At 46.7% G+C, this 21,103-nt stretch overlaps 1 protein-coding gene across 1 annotated transcript; it reads left to right on the top strand.

Annotated features, from left to right (window-relative positions):
• The first annotated feature begins 1,162 nt into the window (after positions 1-1,162).
• On the top strand, positions 1,163-19,442 carry LOC137327136 (histamine H2 receptor-like). The gene is made up of 6 exons (XM_067992623.1): positions 1,163-1,443; positions 14,529-14,705; positions 16,837-16,869; positions 16,969-17,204; positions 18,036-18,237; positions 18,761-19,442. The coding sequence occupies exons 1-6, from the start codon at positions 1,163-1,165 to the stop codon at positions 19,440-19,442; spliced, it is 1,611 nt and encodes a 536-aa protein (XP_067848724.1).
• Positions 19,443-21,103: the final 1,661 nt, after the last annotated feature.

Genomic DNA, 21,103 nt, shown 5'->3' on the forward strand with positions numbered 1-21,103 from the left:
ACCAGATCACCCACCGCCTCCTGATGTGTATTTGGGAGTAGAAAGAAATGAACGTCTCCCTTGTTGGTGCACGGTGTGACAGGGGGATTAAGGCTTCAATCCAGCGTTTCCCGTTCTGAAGTATGTCTCACGGGGCAGCAGCCAAAGTGGAGAGAACCAGGGACTCTTGAACTCCGATGAAGGCAGCTTGTGGTAGGTTTTTCCTCTCTCACTACTTAACACCATTCGTTCTTTCCCCATCATTTTACTCCCGTGTTTTTATTGTGAGATAAGATATCCTCTTCCTCATTTGCATCCCCTTCTCGTAATGTATTCATTTAACAAGTCAATGCACTGAGACTACACACACACACACAATCCATCGATTAATTTTTAATAGTGGTTCTGCAAAGAGTGTTTTTTTGTTAAAAATAAAAGATAATTCCGTATTTTGTTTTTTAAAAATTGCATGATGGTCAGTGTATCTGTTTTTAATTCATTATTGATTTTCTCGTAATGTATTTATTTGCTGTTAGATTAGCAACCAGAAATGCACAAGCATTGATTACATATATTTGCAGAGGTGGCGAGTTAAATTTCGTGAACGATTTATAAGTCAGGCACCTTTAATAAAGCAGTTTCGTGGAGTTAAGTTTCCCTAGATGCTGACATAGACACTGTCCTGTCCCCATTGCACCGGGTTTGGGAGTCGGGGGAGGGGGAAATCACTCATATTTCATGATCGAATTGTAAATTATGTGGAGAGACTGGAGTAACTGGTGGTGTTCTCCTTAGAGCAGAGAAGGCTATGGGGAGATATGATAGAGTTATTCAAAATCATGAAGGGTTTTGATAGGGTAATTAAGGAGAAACTGTTTCCAGTGGCAAGAGGACGCAGATTTAAAATAATTGGAAAAGAACCAGAGGCGACATGAAGAGAAAAAAAAATTTACACAGCAAGTTGTTATGATTTGCGATGCAGATTAAATAGAAACTTTCAAAAGGGAATTGGATAAATACTTAAAAAGGAAAAATTTGCAGGGCTATGGAGAAAGAGCCGGGAAGTGGGACTAATTGGATAGTCTTTCAAAGAGCCGGCAAAGGTACGATGGGCCAAATGGCCTCTTTCTGTGCTGTATCATTCTATGATAAACACTTTAACCCTTCTTCCCCCAGTTGTGCCATGTTGAAGATGTGGCTGGAGACTAACCTTTCAGCATTGTCCAACCATTCTGTGCCCTGGAGCCTTGCAGTGAGGGAGGGGAACAGCAGCGTCTGGATAGCGCCCCAGGACGTGATGGTGGGGGTACTGCTCACCGTCATCGACCTGGTCACCTTCTTGGGCAACGCTGTGGTCTTCATCTGTCCAGCGGTGGAGAAGAGGCTCAGGACAGTCACTTACATGTTCATCATGTCCCTGGCTATGGCAGATTTATTGCTTGCTTGTCTTGTTATGCCCTTCAGGTAAGAGTTTGTATGTATTGTATTGTTTTTTTTTTAAGAAGCTAGAATATATTATTGGGAGAGATTGTATTTTTAATATACTTTTGACAAATCCAATTTAATCTCACTAGGCTTTGATTGCACATTTCTTTATCCTTAAAACCTGCCTCTTTGACCAAGCTTTTGGTCACCTGTCCTAATGTCTCCTTCCCTAGTCTCTGATTACGCGGCTGTGTGACGCCTTGCGACGTTTTACTACGTTAAAGGTGCTATATAAATGCAAGTTGTGGCTGTTGTTGTTGTAATAACATTTTTTTCTGTTTGGTGTGGCCACTCTCTCTCCATGCTGGCCTTTGTCAATATCAGGAACATCCATGCGTAGTGTGGAACCTCGGGCAACACGTAATAAGGGGCCATTTTCTGACTCTGCGCTCCCAGAAGGCAGGCTAACCCGATGGGTTCACATCATAGAAATGTGGCACACTCTGTCAAACAATTCTCCAACCATCGGAAAGAATGGTCAGAGGATGTCGCACCCAAACTTCCTTAAAAGTGCGGAATGTCTCCAACAGTGATGACACCAGTTATCATGACAACCAACAGAATGAGGAGCACCACAATTTAACATCTTTAAAAAGTACTGTCAATACCCTGTTAGAAGGAGGATCGCGGGTTGTGAGGATAAACACAGACAGTGATGGTTGAATGCTGATGGTTCCCAAACTGAGAGGAAATGGGCCCTGAGAATGCCATGCTGCAGGAGGCAATCAGTAAAGACTGTATAATTCAGGATATAAAGTTAGATAGACATTCTGGAGTCTTGTTTGACTTAACTTTGGCGAGGAGTAGGAAAGAACTTGATAGAATTTACCTTCAAAACATGAAATGAGTTGGGACATTTTACTACGTTAAAGGCGCTATATAAATGCAAGTTGTTGCTGATATTGAGTTGTGTGGTGTCGGTGTTAGAGCAGATTGTACCTTGTCTGTGGAAGGAATGTCCTGGATGTGAACCGTCTTCTACTCTAACTCATTCTTGCTCAGTAACTCAAGCAATGAAACTCTTCAACTCCCTCAGTCTTTACCTCCTTCACTCTCCACCTCCTTCACACTTCACCTCCCTCACACTTCACCTCCCTCACACTTCACCTCCCTCACACTTCACCTCCCTCACTCTCCATCTCCCTCACTCTCCACCTTCCTCATTCTTCACCTCCCTCACACTTCACCTCCCTCACACTTCACCTCCCTCACTCTCCATCTCCCTCACTCTCCACCTTCCTCATTCTTCACCTCCCTCACACTTCACCTCCCTCACTCTTGGCAGATGCAATACAATATTGGAAAATGTGAGGTTATGCACTTTGGCAGGAAAAATCAGAGAGCAAGTTATTATCTTAATGGCGAGAAACTGGAATGTACTGCAGTACAAAGGGATCTGGGGGTCCCAGTGCAAGAAAATCAAAAAGTTAGTATGCAGGTGCAGCAGGTGATCAAGAAGGCCAATGGAATGTTGGCTTTTATTGCTAGGGGGATAGAATATAAAAACAGGGAGGTATTGCTGCAGTTATATAAGGTATTGGTGAGACCGCACCTGGAATACTGCATACAGTTTTGGTCTCCACACTTAAGAAAAGACATACTTGCTCTCGAGGCAGTACAAAGAAGGTTCACTCGGTTAATCCCGGGGATGAGGGGGTGGACATATGAGGAGAGGTTGAGTAGATTGGGACTCTACTCATTGGAGTTCAGAAGAATGAGAGGCGATCTTATTGAAACATATAAGATTGTGAAGGGGCTTGATCGGGTGGATGCAGTAAGGATGTTCCCAAGGATGGGTGAAACTAGAACTAGGGGGCATAATCTTAGAATAAGGGGCTGCTCTTTCAAAACTGAGATGAGGAGAAACTTCTTCACTCAGAGGGTAGTAGGTCTGTGGAATTTGCTGCCCCATGAAGCTGTGGAAGCTACATCATTAAATAAATTTAAAACAGAAATAGACAGTTTCCTAGAAGTAAAGGGAATTAGGGGTTACGGGGAGCGGGCAGGAAATTGGACATGAATTTAGATTTGAGGTTAGGATCAGATCAGCCATGATCTTATTGAATGGCGGAGCAGGCTCGAGGGGCCGATTGGCCTACTCCTGCTCCTATTTCTTATGTTCTTATTATGTTCACCACCCTCACTCTTCACCACCCTCACTCTTCACCTCTCTCACTCTTCACCTCCCTCACTCTTCACCTCCCTCACTCTTCACCTCCCTCACTCTTCACCTCCCTCACACTTCACCTCCCTCACACTTCACCTCCCTCACTCGTCACCTCTCTCACTCTTCACCTCTCTCACTCTTCACCTCTCTCACACTTCACCTCCCTCACTCTTCACCTCCCTCACTCTTCACCTCCCCCACTCTTCACCTCTCTCTCTTCACCTCCCTCACTCTTCACCTCCCTCACTCTTCACCTCCCTCACTCTTCACCTCTCTCTCTTCACCTCCCTCACTCTCCACCTCTCTCTCTTCACCTCTCTCACTCTTCACCTCCCTCACACTTCACCTCCCTCACTCTTCACCTCCCTCACTCTTCACCTCTCTCTCTTCACCTCCCTCACTCTTCACCTCCCTCACTCTTCACCTCCCTCACTCTTCACCTCCCTCACACTTCACCACCCTCACTCTTCACCTCCCTCACTCTTCACCTCTCTCTCTTCACCTCCCTCACTCTTCACCTCCCTCACTCTTCACCTCCCTCACTCTTCACCTCCCTCACTCTTCACCTCCCTCACTCTTCACCTCCCTCACTCTTCACCTCCCTCACACTTTACCTCTCATTCTTCACCTCCCTCACGCTTTTATTCCTCCTACAATCTACAAGCCCTAAAACCCAAGTTGACATCACCTTTTAATCTATCTCATCTTCTCTCCGAAGATGCCCTACATGATGACTTTCAGTTGTGTTTCTCAACTTAAAGAAAAAAGACTAATTTGGATTAGCACAGATGGTTTAGCTGATGGGCTGATGCTACCCTGACTTATTCTAGTCCTTTGCCTAGGTTTTTGAATGTAAAAGAAAATATCCTTTTTTTTCATTCCATATTTTTTACTGTCACGTCATTGTCAGCCCCACCAAAGGGAAGCTTTCAGGGGGTGAGATTGGTCCTGGGGATGGTCGTGCAAAACGGGGGATAGCGACTCGGCAACTCGTTTTACACCACACCCAATTTTCTTTTACATGAAGTCAATAAAACTACTGCCCAAGGCCAATTCCACCCCCTCAGTGTTTAACGCTGTGCTATTCTTGAAATGTTTTAGGGTAAGTAAATAACAACATAAGACAGGACAGAAGACAAAGGGGATGGAAAAGAAAATCAGGTGCGGTGCAAAACCGGCTGCCCATTTGCTATCGCCCGTTTTGCTCTTTTGCCCATGAACCAATTTCACCCTCAAAGGCCCCTGCAAACCTACATCTTCCAAAACACCACCATTTACATAAAACCCTCAGCGATTTTCCCATGTAAAATTAGGGATGAGGGGGAGTTTGGGCTGCAAAATGTGACAGAATTGGCAAAAGAGCCAGAGGGGAGATGAGGAGAAATTATTTTACACAGCGAGTAGTTATGATCTGGAATGCACTGCCTGAAAGGGTGGTGGAAGCAGATTCAATTGTAACTTTCAAAATGGAATTGGATAAATACTTTGAAGGGGGAAAATTTGCAGGGCTATGGGGAAAGAGCAGGGAAGTGGGACTAATAGGATCGCTCGTTCAAAGAGATGGCACAGGTACGATGGGCTGAATGTTCTATCTCTGTGCTGTAAGATTTCATGATTCTTTGCTGCTTCTACTGCCTCAAAATCGATCCCCTGAATTTCCAAATGCAATTTGGCCCCTCCTTCGATCTGTCCTCAGCCAAGTCATTATAGGAACATAGGTGGCAAAGAAAATTTTTGAATTGAATATGGCAAGAGAAGTGAAAGATAATAAAAAAAGTTTTTAGTTATATTAAGGGAAATAGAAAAACGAGGGATGGAGTTGGGATAAGGTGAGGGCTTGATAACTGATGATACCCGGGCTGCCAAAGTGTTAAATAAGTTTTTTGCCTCAGTTTTTACCAAGGAGGAGACAGATAACTTATTTAATCTGGAAAGGGAGCTAATGGGTGTTGCAGAGGTAAGTTGTGATGCTACTCACATTACTACCAGCATGTTTGCCCGACAGCTTAAAGTGAATAAATCTCACTTATCTCACTTATTCTGCGAGGCTGCAAAGGGATATAGACAGGTTAAGTGATCGGGCAAGATGGAGTGTAATGTGGGGAAATGTGAAATTATCCACTTTGGTAGGAAGAATAGAGAAGCAGTATATTTTTTAAAAGGTGAGAGATGAAGAAATGTTAGTAGTCAGAGGGATTTGGGTGTCCTTGTACGTGAATCACAGAAAGTTAACAAGCAGGTAAAGCAAGCAATTAGGAAGGCAAATGATATGTTAGCCTTTATTGCAAGGGGGTTGGATTATAAAAGTAAGGAAGTTTTGCTGCAATTATATAGGGCTCTGGTGAGACCACACCTGGAGTACTGTGTCCAGTTTTGGTCTCCTTACCTAAGGAAGGATATACTTGCCTTAGAGGCGGTGCAACGAAGGATCACTAGATTGATTCCTAGAAGGAGAGGGTTGTCCTATGAGGAGAGATTGAGGAGAATGGGGCTATGGGGAAATGTAGCCACACATATTTTGTTCAACATTGTTCCGTATTACACAACAGCAACTTGCATTTAATTAGCATCTTTAAAGTAATAAAAATCCCAGGGCGCTTCACAGGAGCGATTATCAAACAAAATTTGACACCGAGCCACATAAGGAAATATTAGGACAGGTGACCAAAAGCTTGGTCAAAGAACTAGGTTTTAAGAAGCATCACAAAGGAGACAGAGGTAGAGAGGCGGAGAGGTTTAGGGAAGGAATTCCAGAAGCTGAGGACCTAGGCAGCTGAAGGCACAGCCGCCAATGGTGGAGCAATTAAAATTGGGGATGCGCAAGAGCCCACGCCTCTAGCCAAACTGTTCCAGTACAGCTACAACACTGGTATCGATCTGGCAATGTGGAAAATTGCCCAGGTATGCCCTGTCCACAAAAATCAGGACAAATCCAATCCGGCCAATTACCGTCCCATCAGTCTACTCTCAATCATCAGCAAAGTGATGGAAGGTGTCGTCGACAGTGCTATCAAGCGGCACTTACTCACCTATAGCCTGCTCACCGATGCTCAGTTTGGGTTCCGCCAGGACCACTCGGCTCCAGTCCTTATTACAGCCTTGGTCCAAACATGGACAAAAGAGCTGAATTCCAGAGGTGAGGTGAGAGTGACTGCCCTTGACATCAAGGCAGCATTTGACCGAGTGTGGTACCAAGGAGCCCTAGTAAAATTGAAGTCAATGGGAATCAGGGAGAAAACTCTCCAGTGGCTGGAGTCATACCTAGCACAAAGGAAAATGGTAGTGGTTGTTGGAGGCCAATCATCTCAGCCCCAAGACAAAGAAACATAGAAAAATAGAAAATAGGAGCAAGAGTAGGCCATTCGGCCCTTCGGGCCTGCTCCACCACTCAAAATGATCATGGCTGCAGGAGTTCCTCAGGGCAGTGTCCTAGGCCCAACCATCTTCAGCTGCTTCACCAATGACCTTTCCTCCATCATAAGGTTAAAAATGGGGATGTTCGCTGATGATTGCACAGTGTTCAATTCCATTCATAACCCCTCAGATAATGAAGCAGTCCGTGCCCGCATGCAGCAAGACCTGCACAATGTTCAGGCTTGGGCTGATAAATGGCAAGTAACATTCGCCCCAGACAAGTGCCAGGAAATGACCATCTCCAACAAGACAGAGTCTAACCACCTCCCCTTGACATTCAACGGCATTACCATTGCCAAATCCTCCACCATCAACATCCTGGGGGTCACCATTGACCAGAAACTTAACTGGACCAGCCACATAAATACTGTGGTTACAAGAGCAGGTCAGAGGCTGTGTATTCTGTGGCGAGTGACTCACCTTCTGACTCCCCAAAGCCTTTCCACCATCTACAAGGCACAAGTCAGGATTGTGATGGAATACTCTCCACTTGCCTGGATGAGTGCATCTCCAACAACACTCAAGAAGCTCAACACCATCCAGGACAAAGCAGCCCGCTTGATTGGCACCCCATCCACCACCCTAAACATTCACTCCCTTCACCACCGGCGCGCCGTGGCTGCAGTGTGTACCATCCACAGGATGCACTGCAGCAACTCGCCAAGGCTTCTTCGACAGCACCTCCCAAACCCACGACCTCTACCAACTAGAAGGACAAAGGCAGCAGGCACATGGGAACAACACCACCTGCACGTTGCCCTCCAAGTCACACACCATCCCAACTTGGAAATATATCACCGTTCCTTCATCGTCGCTGAGTCAAAATCCTGGAACTTCCTGCCCAACAGCACTGTGGGAGAACCTTCACCACACGAACTGCAGCAGTTCAAGAAGGCGGCTCACCACCACCTTCTCAAGGGCAATTAGGGATGGGTAATATATGTTGGCCTTGCCAGCAATGCCCACATCCCATAAACGAATAATAAAAAAAGAATTTGAGGAGCGCAGAGATCTCAGAGGGTTGTAGGGCTGGAGGAGGTTACAGAGAAAGGGAGGGGTGAGGCCATAGAGAGATTTGAAAACAAGGATGAGAATTTTAAAATTTAGGCGCTCCCGAACCGGGAGCCAATGTAGGTCAGCGAGCACAGGGGTGATGAGTGAACGGGACTTGGTCCGTGTTAGGATACGGGCAGAGTTTTGGATGAGCTCAAGTTTATGGAGGGTGGAAGATGGGAGGCCGGCCAGGAGGGCATTGGAATAGTCAAGTCTAGAGGTAACAAAGGCATAAATGAGGGATTCAGCAGCAGATGAGCTGAGTTGGGGTGGAGACGGACGATGTTGTGGAGGTGAAGCTAGGTGGTCTTGGTGATCGAGTGAATATGTGGCCGGAAGTTCATCTCAGGGTCAGATAGGACGCCAAGGTTGCGAACGGTCTGCTTCAGCCACAGACAGTGGCCAGGGAGAGGGATGGAGTTGGTGGCTAGGAACAGAGTTTGTGCCGGGGACTGAAGACAATGGCTTCGATCTTCCCAATATTTAGTTGGAGGAAATTTTTGCTCATCCAGTACTGGATGTCGGACAAGCAGTGTGGGAAATGAGAGACAGTGGAGGGGTCAAGGGAGGTGGTGGTGAGGTGGAGCTGAGTGTCATCAGTTTACATGTGGAAACTCATGTGTTTTCAGATGAGGGACAGCATGTAGATGAGAAATAGGAAGGGGCCAAGGATAGATCCTTGGGGGACTGCAGAGGTAACTGCGGGAGTGGGAAGAGAAGCCATTACAGGTGATTCTCTGGCTACGACTGGATAGGTAAGAATGGAACCAGACGAGTGCAGTTCCACCCAGCTGGACGACGGAGAGGCATTGGAGGAGGATGGTGTGGTCAACTGTGTCAAAGGCTGCGGGTCGAGAAGGATGAGGAGGGATAGTTTACCATGGTCACAATCACATAGGATGTGATTTGTGACTTTGACGAGGGCCGTTCCAGTACTGTGGCAGGGGTGGAAACCTGATTTGGGGGGGGGGTGGTTCAGATAAGGAGTTGCGGGAAAGATGAGCACATTCAAGGACTTTGGAGAGGAAAGGGAGGTTGGAGATGGGGCGGTAGTTTGCAAGGACAGCGGGGTCAAGGGTGTTTTTTTTGAGGAGGGTGTGAAGATGGCAGATTTCAAGGGAAGGGGAGAGGGTGTAAAAGAAATGACAGCCATCCGTGGCTAAGTAAAGAAATCAAGGATAGTATCCGACTAAAAACAAGGACATATAAGGTAGCCAAACTTAGTGGGAGGATAGAAGATTGGGAATTCTTCAAAAGACAGCAAAAAGTAACTAAAGGATTGATTAAGAAAGGGAAGTTAGATTATGAAAAGAAATTAGCAAAAAATATAAAAACAGATAGCAAGAGTTTCTATAGTTATATAAAAAGAAAAAGGGTGGCTAAGGCAAACATAGGTCCCTTAGAGGATGAGACCGGGAAATTAATGGTGGGAAACATGGAGATGGCAAAAATGCTGAACAAATATTTTGTTTCAGTCTTTACAGTAGAGGACACTAAGAATATCCCAACACTGGACAAACAGGGGACTCTCGGGGGGGAGGAGCTAAATACGATTAAAATCACTCAGGAGATGGTACTCAGTAAAATAATGGGACTCAAGGCGGATAAATCCCCTGGACCTGATGGCTTCCATCCTAGGGTCTTGAGGGAAGTGGCAGTAGGGATTGTGGATGCTTTGGTGATAGTTTTCCAAAATTCCCTGGACTCAGGAGAGGTCCCGGCAGATTGGAAAACTGCTAATGTAACACCGTTATTTAAAAAGGGTAGTAGGCAGAAGGCTGGAAATTATAGGCCAGTTAGCTTAACATCTGTGGTGGGTAAAATTTTGGAGTCTATTATTAAGGAGACAGTAACGGAACATTTAGATAAGCATAATTTAATAGGACAAAGTCAGCATGGCTTTATGAAGGGGAAGTCATGTCTGACAAATTTGCTTGAGTTCTTCGAGGATATAACGTATAGGGTGGATAAAGGGGAACCAGTGGACATAGTGTATTTAGACTTCCAGAAGGCATTCGACAAGGTGCCACATAAAAGATTATTACTAAAGATAAAAAATCACGGGATTGGGGGTAATATTCTGGCATGGGTGGAGGATTGGTTATCGAACAGGAAGCAGAGAGTTGGGATAAATGGTTCATTTTCGGACTGGCAACCAGTAACCAGTGGTGTTCCACAGGGGTCGGTGCTGGGTCCCCAACTCTTTACAATCTATATTAACGATTTGGAGGAGGGGACCGAGTGCAACATATCAAAATTTGCAGATGATACAAAGATGGGAGGGAAAGTAGAGAGTGAGGAGGACATAAAAAACCTGCAAGGGGATATAGACAGGCTGGGTGAGTGGGCGGAGATTTGGCAGATGCAATATAATATTGGAAAATGTGAGGTTATGCACTTTGGCAGGAAAAATCAGAGAGCAAGTTATTTTCTTAATGGCGAGAGACTGGAAAGTACTGCAGTACAAAGGGATCTGGGGGTCCTAGTGCAAGAAAATCAAAAAGTTGGTATGCAGGTGCAGCAGGTGATCAAGAAAGCCAACGGAATGTTGGCTTTTATTGCTAGGGGGATAGAATATAAAAACAAGGAGGTATTGCTGCAGTTATATAAGGTATTGGTGAGACCGCACCTGGAATACTGCATACAGTTTTGGTCTCCATACTTAAGAAAAGACATACTTGCTCTCGAGGCAGTACAAAGAAGGTTCACTCGGTTAATCCCGGGGATGAGGGGGCGGACATATGAGGAGAGGTTGAGTAGATTGGGACTCTACTCATTGGAGTTCAGAAGAATGAGAGGCGATCTTATTGAAACATATAAGATTGTGAAGGGTCTTGATCGGGTGGATGCAGTAAGGATGTTCCCAAAGATGGGTGAAACTAGAACTAGGGGGCATAATCTTAGAATAAGGGGCTGCTCTTTCAAAACTGAGATGAGGAGAAACTTCTTCACTCAGAGGGTGGTAGGTCTGTGGAATTTGCTGCCCCAGGAAGCTGTGGAAGCTACATCATTAGATAAATTTAAAACAGAAATAGACAGTTTCCTAGAAGTAAAGGGAATTAGGGGTTATGGGGAGCGGGCAGGAAATTGGACATGAAGCTGAGTTCGGATCGGTCAATGCCCTGTGGGTGGCGGAGAGGGCCCAGGGGCTATGTGGCCGGGTCCTGCTCCGACTTCTTGTGTTCTTTAGATTTGTGGTTGGGATCAGATCAGCCATGATCTTATTGAATGGCGGAGCAGGCTCGAGGGGCCGATTGGCCTACTCCTGCTCCAATTTCTTATGTTCTTATGTAGTACCTGAGGAGAGGCAACCATTAACAATATCAGCTAACATGGGGGCCACAGACCACAATATAGTTTCAGTACAAGAAGCACGAATAAGGAATCACAAGGGCAGACTTCAACAGCAGGAGTCTCGGGCCAGTCACAGTGCCTCACGTCTTTTGGAAACTCATGTCTGGGTCAATTACGACTGATTGAACCGTCCTTGAAGAGCCATCACAGCCTATTTAAAGCTTTCTAAAACATTCTGCTGCACTGACAGGATGTGAGGTGTTGTGAAACTGGTTTGTGCTGAGAGCTCTTCCACCTACGAATTAAACAAGAGTTAGAAATGTCATCTGTGTACCGCAGCAGAAGTGGTGCTCTGAATTCACTTTACGCTGCGGCTGTGCAAGAAGTCACACTTGTCACTTTCCGGCCAGCGACCTTCCCCCGTGTGCTCCAGCTGTTCCCACGCACTCCAACAAACTATAAACCATGTGGCCGGCCTGTACAAATGGGCAGAAATGGAACAATTCTGTCTACCTTGGTGAAAATGATCTGGAGAAGCAACCCAAAGTCATGAGTTCAAATCCCACCAACGGGATCGAACTCAATAAATTTGGTGATTTGCAGTCTGGCACCAGAAAAATGCCCGTGGAAGCTGCCAGATTGTCATAAAAACACAACTGGTTCACAATTGCCTTTCGGGGAAAGAGAACCTGCCATTCCCCCCCCCCCCCCCCCACACACTTCCCCCCTCCGCCCCCCCACACTCCCCCCCCCCCCCCCACACTTCCCCCCTCCGCCCCCCCACACTCCCCCCTCCGCCGCCCCACACTCCCCCCTCCGCCCCCCCACACTCCCCCCTCCGCCCCCCCACACGCTCCCCCTCCCCCCTCCCCATACTTCCCCCCCCCCCCCCCAACACTTCCCCCACCCCCCCAACACTTCCCCCCTCCGCCCCCCCACACTCCACACCCGGCCTGGCCTACAGTTAACTCCATTCTCTCACTATGTAGTTGACGCTGTCCTCTTGACTCTTGAAGTGGCCTAGCAACCCAGTCAGTTGTCAGGGCAACTAGGGATGGCGAATAATGATGGTATTGCCAGTGTCACCTACATTCTGAGAAGAAATCTGTTATAAAAATGTGTGGTTTCCTTACTCTTCCTCCATCCACTGTCATCCTGCTCTCTTCACGTGGTGGCCTGGTGCATATTTGAATAATGCAGGCGTCAAAATGAATGGCGTGGGTGGGTAGTAGAATGTGTTAATAAATCAAGCAGTTCTGTTACTGATGCATATGTGGGGCAGATGTGTGCTTCGGTTTGTAATGTGGCTCGTCTACTATTTCTTATATATTTCTGTGCATCTGAACAAGCCTACAAATTAGGCTCATGGCATCATCTTTTCATTGGAAATGAGATTCAAACAACTTGATTACAAGTAAAGGAGTTGGGATATTAAATACTGATGCTGGGAACTCCCTTGGAGAGGGGGGGAGGGTTCTCTCGATTGGCCGCTGTAACTAGGGAGCGAGGCCAGCCTTGTGGGAGGACATGTTGGCCATTTTTAAATCTGTGAGCCTAGACACCGAGGGCCCGAGATTCCTGGTGCCCAACTCCATTGTCAGGAGTGCAGCGGGCGGCATTGCCCCTCGCCAGTCTGCCTTGGCTCTGACCACGTCCCAAATTTGGGACCAGAACTGTTTACATAAGTGAGCCAGAAGAACTGCCGCGGTAACCTCCCTGGCCCATGAATTTCAGGGATCGAGCATCGATCTGCTATTCAAACATGGGGTGGGGGGGGGGGTGGGCATCACAGGCAAACCCTATCCTCTGGCTCTTCCAGAGACACTGACATTATTTAGGTAAGGCCTGAGGCCTGGTTTTCGGGCCAGCCTCATGCCTCCCGGTTTGGGCCTCATTGTCACCTTCATGCCCCGAGCTGTACGCCGATGAACTCCCACCCCTTCCAGCAAAATTACGCTGGTGGAGCGGGAGCAGCTTCAAGGAAATTCCTGGCCAGTTGCACCAACTTCTCAACCTTATGTCAAGAAGTGCAAGTAGCTGATTCGGATTCAATTGACCCCTTTAAAGAGTGGCTGACTTGATATATTTAGAACAGGAATTAAGGATCAGAGAGGTAGTAATAGCATTGCTTGATTTTTTTTTTGCAGAGGTGGTAAGTGAAAGATGATCTACTGGTGTAAACAGTTCTAAATAGATAAGAATTGCTGCTAATCTCCCCAATAGGACTCAATTTTCATGAGTCAGCCAACTTCCATAATTGATCACAAAGCCAGGTGCAAATCCGGTCAAGTGTATGAAGCATACTATTGACACAAGTGGAAAATTGCACGGACAATCTAATGATAATTCAGTCAGTTTTTGTCTCTGAAAATTTGAATTATCCAGTAATTTGAATTAAGCAATTGCATTCAAATGCCACAATGACATAGATTACATAGAATTACATAGAATGTACAGCACAGAAACAGACCATTCGGCCCAACTATTTCGGTGTTTCTATCCCACACAAGCCTCCTCCCAACCTACTTCGTCTAACCCTACCAGCATATCCTTCTATTGATTTCTCCCTCATGTGTTTATCTGGCTTCCCCTTAAATGCATCTTTGTTAGTCGCCTCAACTACTCCTTGTGGTAGCGAGTTCCACATTCTAACCACTCTTGGAGTAAAGCAGTTTCTCCTGAATTCCCTATTGGATTTATTAGTGAATATCTTATATTTATGGCCCCTAGTTCTGGTCTCCCCCACAATTGGAAACATCTTCTCTACGTCTATCCTATCAAACTCATTCATAATTTTAAAGACCTCTATCAGGTCACCCCCTCAGTCTTCTCTTTTCTAGAGAAAGGGGATGTTTTCAACCATTGCCGCCGAGCACCTGCTGCAGTTACGGCAGGAGATCGGGAGAATCCAGTGGAAATTCAGAGTTTATAAGTTTAAGCACTAATATGGATTTGAGCTCATGATCTGGGTGGATTCCAGGGAAAAGAGCCCCAGCCTGTTCATCCTTTCACCCTTTAAAGTGCAATTCAAATTCAGATCATCCAAAAAGAAACAGTTTGGGCAAAGTACGTCCAAAGTGGTAACCAAGTACCACTTCGTATCTTTGACAAACCTGAGTGTCCTTCTGTTTTCCAGCATTATTTACGAAGTGACAGGAATGTGGATGTTTGGCAGACTGTTCTGCAAAGTCTGGATCTCTTTCGATGTCATGTTCTGCACGGCCTCCATCGTCACCCTGTGTTTCATCAGCCTGGACCGATATTGTTCAGTCGTCACCCCTTACCACTACCCAAAGAGGATGTCTCGCAGAAGGTCAGTGAGACTGTTTTAGTCGTTGCTCTGAGCGTCAGTGAGCATAGTTCAAATCCCTCCTCTATTTTCAATCCCAGTTTATTTTCTATAGCTGTCTTTCCCTTTATAATATTAATAGTAATAATAATCTACATGTTTTACAAGTGCTAGCAGTCTCCCACACTGTTGTTTATGGATCACCCTGGGTCTGGAGCACAGTTGTAGGGATAGAGTTTAAACTCTTTCGCTGGTAACATCAGCGCAATCAGGCTGATATCGACCGAAGCAGCTCGAAAGATCAGGGAATTTTAAACGTAAGTGAGTTATGCCCAAAACCACTTACGTTCACGTTTTCCGCTGGTTTAAGGTCCAGTTCGCCCGGATCAGGCTCCGCCCACAAAATTGGCCGCGCCCCCAGGTCGAAATTGCGAGTTTCTGCCGATTGCAGGACGACTCTTCAAACTGTGTTCATTTTCTTAGCGGCACAGGCACTAGTAGGCTCATTTTAAAAGATTTGAAATCAGGTTACTCACAGGAGGAGGAATGGACACCCATATTAAAAATGCTTATTTGTGGAGATAAATCCCTTTTCAGCTGTATTAATAAAACTGCACCAGGTTACCATCAAATACATCAAGGAATACTTTATCTATTAAGCTGCCCGATTGCACTGGTTCATGGAAGATTTTTATGTTTGTGATTACGCAAATGAATTTTTAGCAGAATCTTGAACTGTAACCTAACCAGCACAATTTCGAGCCCATTTTGGGCACAATTTCCCAATTGCACCCAAAGCAGAAACTCTACCCGTGATGTTTAGTGTCTAACCTGCTGCACGTCTTAAAGGGCGCTGCTCTAAATAAGCAAATGCAGTTAATCGAAGCTGCTTTTCACTGCTGAGGTCAATCGGAGGGCAGTTGTAATTTTTTCTAAACTTTAACATAAGAGGGGATCTTAGGGTCCAGGGTTGGGTCAGGAGGTCTAGACGCACTGGCAGTATTGGGAGTCAGGGTGCAACAGCCTTGTGGAGGTGGGGAGCCCAGGGAACTTCCCTTGGTCCCTTTCGAATCACATCCCCACCACATACCTACCAGTTAGCCTCTCCCCTTGACTCAACAAGGATATCTGTTAGGAATTTCCTGCTTGAATTTCCTGCTTAATTGCGCCCCGAAATACAAGGGGCTCGATTTTGAAATGGTGACAGGTTGGCAGCGGTGGGGGTGTGAAGGTGTGCACAGCCTGATTGACATTGCAGGAGCTGCAATGCGAGGGGGAGGGAGAGAAAGAGAGAGAGCAAGACGTCGTCTGGCGCTGGAACGGAAGATCGGAGGGCGGGGGAGAGTGGAAGATCGAGGGGGGGAAGTGGAAGATCGGAGTGAGGGGGAGAGTGGAAGATCGGGGGGGGGAGAGTGGAAGATCGAGGGGGGGAGAGTGGAAGATCGGGGGGGGAGAGTGGAAGATCGAGGGGGGGGAGAGTGGAAGATCGGGGGGGGGAGAGTGGAAGATCGGAGGGGGGGGAGAGTGGAAGATCGGAGTGGGGGGGAGAGTGGAAGATCGGGGGGGACAATGGAAGATCGAGGGGGGGGAAGAGTGGAAGATCGGGGGGGGAGAGTGGAAGATATAGGGGAGAGAGGGGAAGAGTGGAAGATCGGGGGGGGAGAGTGGAAGATATAGGGGAGAGAGGGGAAGATCGGGGGGTAGTGGAAGATCGGGGGGAGTGGAAGATCGGGGGGAGAGGAAGATCGGGGGAGAGGGGGAGAGGGGAAGATCGGGGGGGAGAGGGGAAGATTGAGGGGGGGAGTGGAAGATCGGGGGGAGAGGAAGATCGGGGGAGAGGGGGGAGAGGGGAAGATCGGGGGGGAGAGGGGAAGATTGAGGGGGGGAGTGGAAGATCGGGGGGAGGAGGAAGATCGGGGGAGAGCGGAAGATCGGGGGGGAGAGGGGAAGATCGGGGTCATTGGTGGGTGAAGAAGGGGAGATCGGGGGGGCATCGGGGAGGTGAAAAGGGAGAGATCGGAGAGGGAGACATCGGACATCGGAGCAGGATGGAAAGGTAGGTTGATTTTGTGTTTTAACTTCGTGCAATGGTTTTTTATTTAATTTATTTTGTTTCTTTTTGCCTGATCCGGCCCTTCACGCTTGGTTTCACCAGGCGTGAATCAGAAGCCGTGGGAAAGCCGCCCAGGTAGGTTAAAAATCATTCAAACTACCTAATATGTCATAAGTAAAGTTCTGTAAGAACCTCAAAGAGGTACATTTAGCTCTTTAACTATCATCCCGCCAGCTTTAATTGCCAGCGGGACTTCCGGATTCAGGACGCTCGCATGCACATAGGTGCGTCTGTGGGGAACTCGGAAGTCGGCGGGTTGGAGCCGGGCTCCGAACCCGAACGGGATTTCCACAATTTTCGGAGCACCCTTGCCCCCCAACGCACCCGCAATTTCCCGGGAAAATCGAGCCCCTGCAATCGGGGCATGAGTCAAATATGTGGACTAAAAGATCACGGGATATTGGGCGTAGGTGAGTTAGGCGCATTTACGGCCAAATCTCCTCGATTACTTACGTTCGTGTACAGATGCCCTCGCCCGAACGTATCTCCGCCCACAAAACTGGCCCTACCCACAGGTTACAAATGCAAGAAACCTGCAATTGCGCTGGTTCGAAGGCTTTCCTCAAATTATGGCCATACTTTCAGGCGCAGCAGGAAACAAAGTCATTTTTCTGGTGTTTTATTGAAATCCTTTGAAGTTTTTTATTAATTTCTCCTCACTGAGACCTGCTCTGTACTTCTGTTTCTTTAACAGCATTTTTATGGCATAAATACAAGTCACATTCAAAATTGAAAAGCATTTCCCTGCTTGCAGGTTCTTAAACATACTGTGCCTGAGTGCATGAATGAGTTGAAGCTTTCGATAGAAACATAGAAAATAGGAGCAAGAGTAGGCCATTCGGCCCTTCGGGCCTGCTCCGCCATTCAAAATAATCATGGCTGATTGTCTAACTCAGTACCCTGTTCCTGCTTTTTCCCCATATCCCTTGATCCCTTTAGCATTAAGAAATATATCTATCTCCTTCTTGAATACACCTAATGACTTGGCCTCCACTGCCTTCTGTGGTAGAGAATTCCACAGGTTCACCACCCTCTGAGTGAAGAATATTTTCATATTTAAAGAAGAAATATATGGTGCGGGCTCGGCGTTTTCCTTGGGCCCCGATTGTTTACGCTGATTTACGCCCATTTTATGTTTGGACGTATTCTAATGAGAGTCACAGGAAGTCTGAGCGTAACTTGACATCGGCAGAATGGATGCGGGATTGGGCGCATTTTCGGGTCTAACTTCCGCGTCGCAGGGAAGCAGCAAATTCCAGGCCGTGGACCTTTCCAAAGCCTCACATGTGACGAGGATGCTCACTCGTCGCAAGCATGCTTCGCAAAACTCCGGGCCCCGAGTCTACAGTATTCCAATGCACGCTTGCTGCAGGCGAGATACCTAGTTACGTGCGAAGACACGGAAATTCTACCCTGCTGTTTGGATTTCCTTGAGTCCTGTGGGTACAGGCACCAATTGGAATCTTACTAAAGTCATACAGACCAGAAGGTCACAGATTCAAACGCTGGGGGTGTACAAGTTAAAAATAAAGAGTAAGAAGGGAAGTGGGACATCTTTTTACACATCAGGTCATAAATTTCTAGGAAAGGCCTTTAAAGCTGATGGGTTCAAGAGATAATTCGATGTGTCTCTGGAGATGGAAGGAATCGAGGGATGGTGGGAGGGTTGAGATCAAATTAAGTATGGATGGGGGATGGAATTTGCTGAGCCCCCCACGCCACCAATGGGGCCTTACACTCAGTGTAAGGAAAAACACATGTGCGTTGCCGCAATTTTCTGTCTCTTAAGGTTAACGGGCGGAAAATCGCAGACAATGCATTCATGATTTGTCGATAAGCCCCATTCCCCACCCCGTCCCAGTGCGTAAAACCCCGCCAGTGCCTCAGAAAATTCTACCCATCACGTTGAGCTTAATGGCGTTTTCCTACGGCTAAAAAAAATCTTATGTTATTATCATTTTTGCAGATGTATCATAATGGCGGTGACAATTTGGGTCTACTCATCATTGATATCGTTTCTACCTGTGATGCAAGGATGGAATGAAATACCAGGCGTCGATTTCGACACAGGCACGGAATGCATCTTCGTGACCAACTGGACATTCGCCATCGTGGCATCTGCTTTGGCCTTCTACATCCCCTTCCTGATCATGTGCAGCATGTATTTCTTCATCTATCGGGCGTCTCGGCTGAAAGCCACCAGGATCGCGTCGCAGACTCTGAACCTCCACTACCACCCCAACAGCAAGCGTCCAAATAACTTACAGCTAGAAAACAAGGCCACCAGGACAATGAGCATCATCATCTCGGCTTTTGTCATGTGCTGGCTGCCGTACTTTGTCTTGAACGTTTGGCTGGCGGTGCATGGTTCCGAGACGACCAGCAGCGTCATCACGTATATCTTCAAAGTGATAACCTGGCTGGGGTACTGCAATTCCACCATCAACCCCATGCTGTACGCCTTCCTCAACCGGGACTTCCAGCGGGCGCTGAAGAAGCTGCTGATCTGCCGACGCTGGAGTTCACAGGTGGACATCGGTGAAGACATGGTGTCCATCGTGACCTTCTCAAAGACTGCCCAAGAGGCTGAGTACAATACCAGGGTGATCAGCATTCCCAATGGAAACAAACGCAAACCAAAGCAATAAGAAGAGTTTATATAGGGTTAGGTGAAGTAGGTGGGAGGAGGCTCGTGTGGAGCATAAATCAGTACATAGATCAGTTGGGCCTGTTTCTGTGCTGTAAATTCTATTTAATTCTAGTAATACATCGTGTCCTGTCTTTCTCTATTTCGTCAATATTATTATGGTCATTGTACCTCTCAATTTTTCTCTTTTGTTTCTTGTACGTTCCTACACTATCTACTTCCATCCTCCTTTCTTGTTGTGTTGAAATTAAGATTCGTTGGGTTGTCTCCTACTCCAAATGATTCCCTCCCAGGAATTCAGAAACATGGAGTTTCTTACCTCCCTCAGCCTCTCCTTCTTCCTACAATCTACAGACTTTCGAAACCCCAGCTTGCTGCCACTTACTGCTTCTTGATTTAACTTATCTTTTCTGCTGCTTTCTTGTGGTGTCCTACACTCTGGACCTCAGGCTTAAGTTACGAAACTTAAGTTTTGCAATATGTAAGAAAAAACATCTACAGGGTGGGTGGGGGGAACAGAAACATACCTAGCATCATTATAAAGCTTTGAGAGACCCTGTTGTAATAAGCAGCTGAACTTGGTTCATGACTTTTCCATATTGCGTGTGATGCTGTGTTAAATGACATACACCTTCATTAGCACAATCAAACTACTTTAAATGCCGAGGATCGTATTACAATTCGTACAAGACACTGGCGACATGGTGCAAAAATAATCCTGTCTCAGCTCATTGTGCTATTACCAATTACTGCCTCGTTGGGAGCAGGCTTATGTAACAAGAAGCACTTGACAACGGGAGCCAAATAAACGGAGCCAGATTGTAAAACAGAACGTAGGAATTACAGGAATGGAAGTCACCATCGCAGTCCCTCTGCCCAGTTCCATATCGCTCTGTCTCTCATACTCCTCAATTGCTTTCACTGCCAAATATCCATCCAGTTTTCTGTTGAATTTACTGATGGTATCTGCCTCCACTGCTCCCAGGCAGGCCGTTTCCGCATAATCACCGCTCTCTGAGTAAATCTAAACTGTTCTTCCCTCTTCTGAGCTTGTGCTTAACTGTAGAAAGGGTTTTTTTTCCGGTTGACTTGAATAACATTAGAATGCTATAGCATGCTCTCTCATTGGTTTAGTAGGTAAGTCCAGTTTGGGACTAGGTCATAAAGATCAGGGAGACTCAGGTTTGATCACTGGTCTGTGCTGAGTTAGCTGTTCTCACGCAAATGAGGCCAGCAAACTAATTTGCTGTCGTTCTGCCACCGGCCTCTTTAAGCAGTCGCTGCACCCAAATCACGCCCGAATTCAGGCCCGATCCAATTTCTAGACCATTAAGTTTTAGATCATCAATGTTCACAACTTCATGCCATTCTTTGTATGGTAGTGATACCGGAGCACAGACTAATGAAAAGCCACTCACGATAATGACCAATCATTTACAATTTCAGGTTGCAAACTGCAAAACTTCTAGGCCTAGAAATTGTTGACACCAGGCCCGTTTTACAGGCTTTCAAATGGGCACAAAAGCGACCAATATGGCGGGTGGCTTGAGCAAGTACATTCCGTGCTAGAATTGCGCCGCCCGCCATATTAGTAAAGGCATAAAAAGAGGCGTCCGGGGCCCGCGCCTGAAACAGGCGTTAGGCCCTTTGCATACGCCACAA

The sequence above is a fragment of the Heptranchias perlo genome, chromosome 1 (assembly GCF_035084215.1).
Source record: "Heptranchias perlo isolate sHepPer1 chromosome 1, sHepPer1.hap1, whole genome shotgun sequence".
NCBI classification, from domain to species: Eukaryota; Metazoa; Chordata; class Chondrichthyes; order Hexanchiformes; family Hexanchidae; genus Heptranchias; species Heptranchias perlo.

Excerpts from the sequence above, each read along its gene's own strand:
- LOC137327136 (XM_067992623.1), top strand. The coding sequence starts at position 1,163 with ATGTTGAAGATGTGGCTGGAGACTAACCTTTCAGCATTGTCCAACCAT. Across the intron at positions 16,870-16,968 it reads GCCGTGGGAAAGCCGCCCAG|CTTTAATTGCCAGCGGGACT; the intron begins GTAGGTTAAAAA and ends TCATCCCGCCAG. Across the intron at positions 17,205-18,035 it reads TCACGGGATATTGGGCGTAG|GGAAGCAGCAAATTCCAGGC; the intron begins GTGAGTTAGGCG and ends TCCGCGTCGCAG.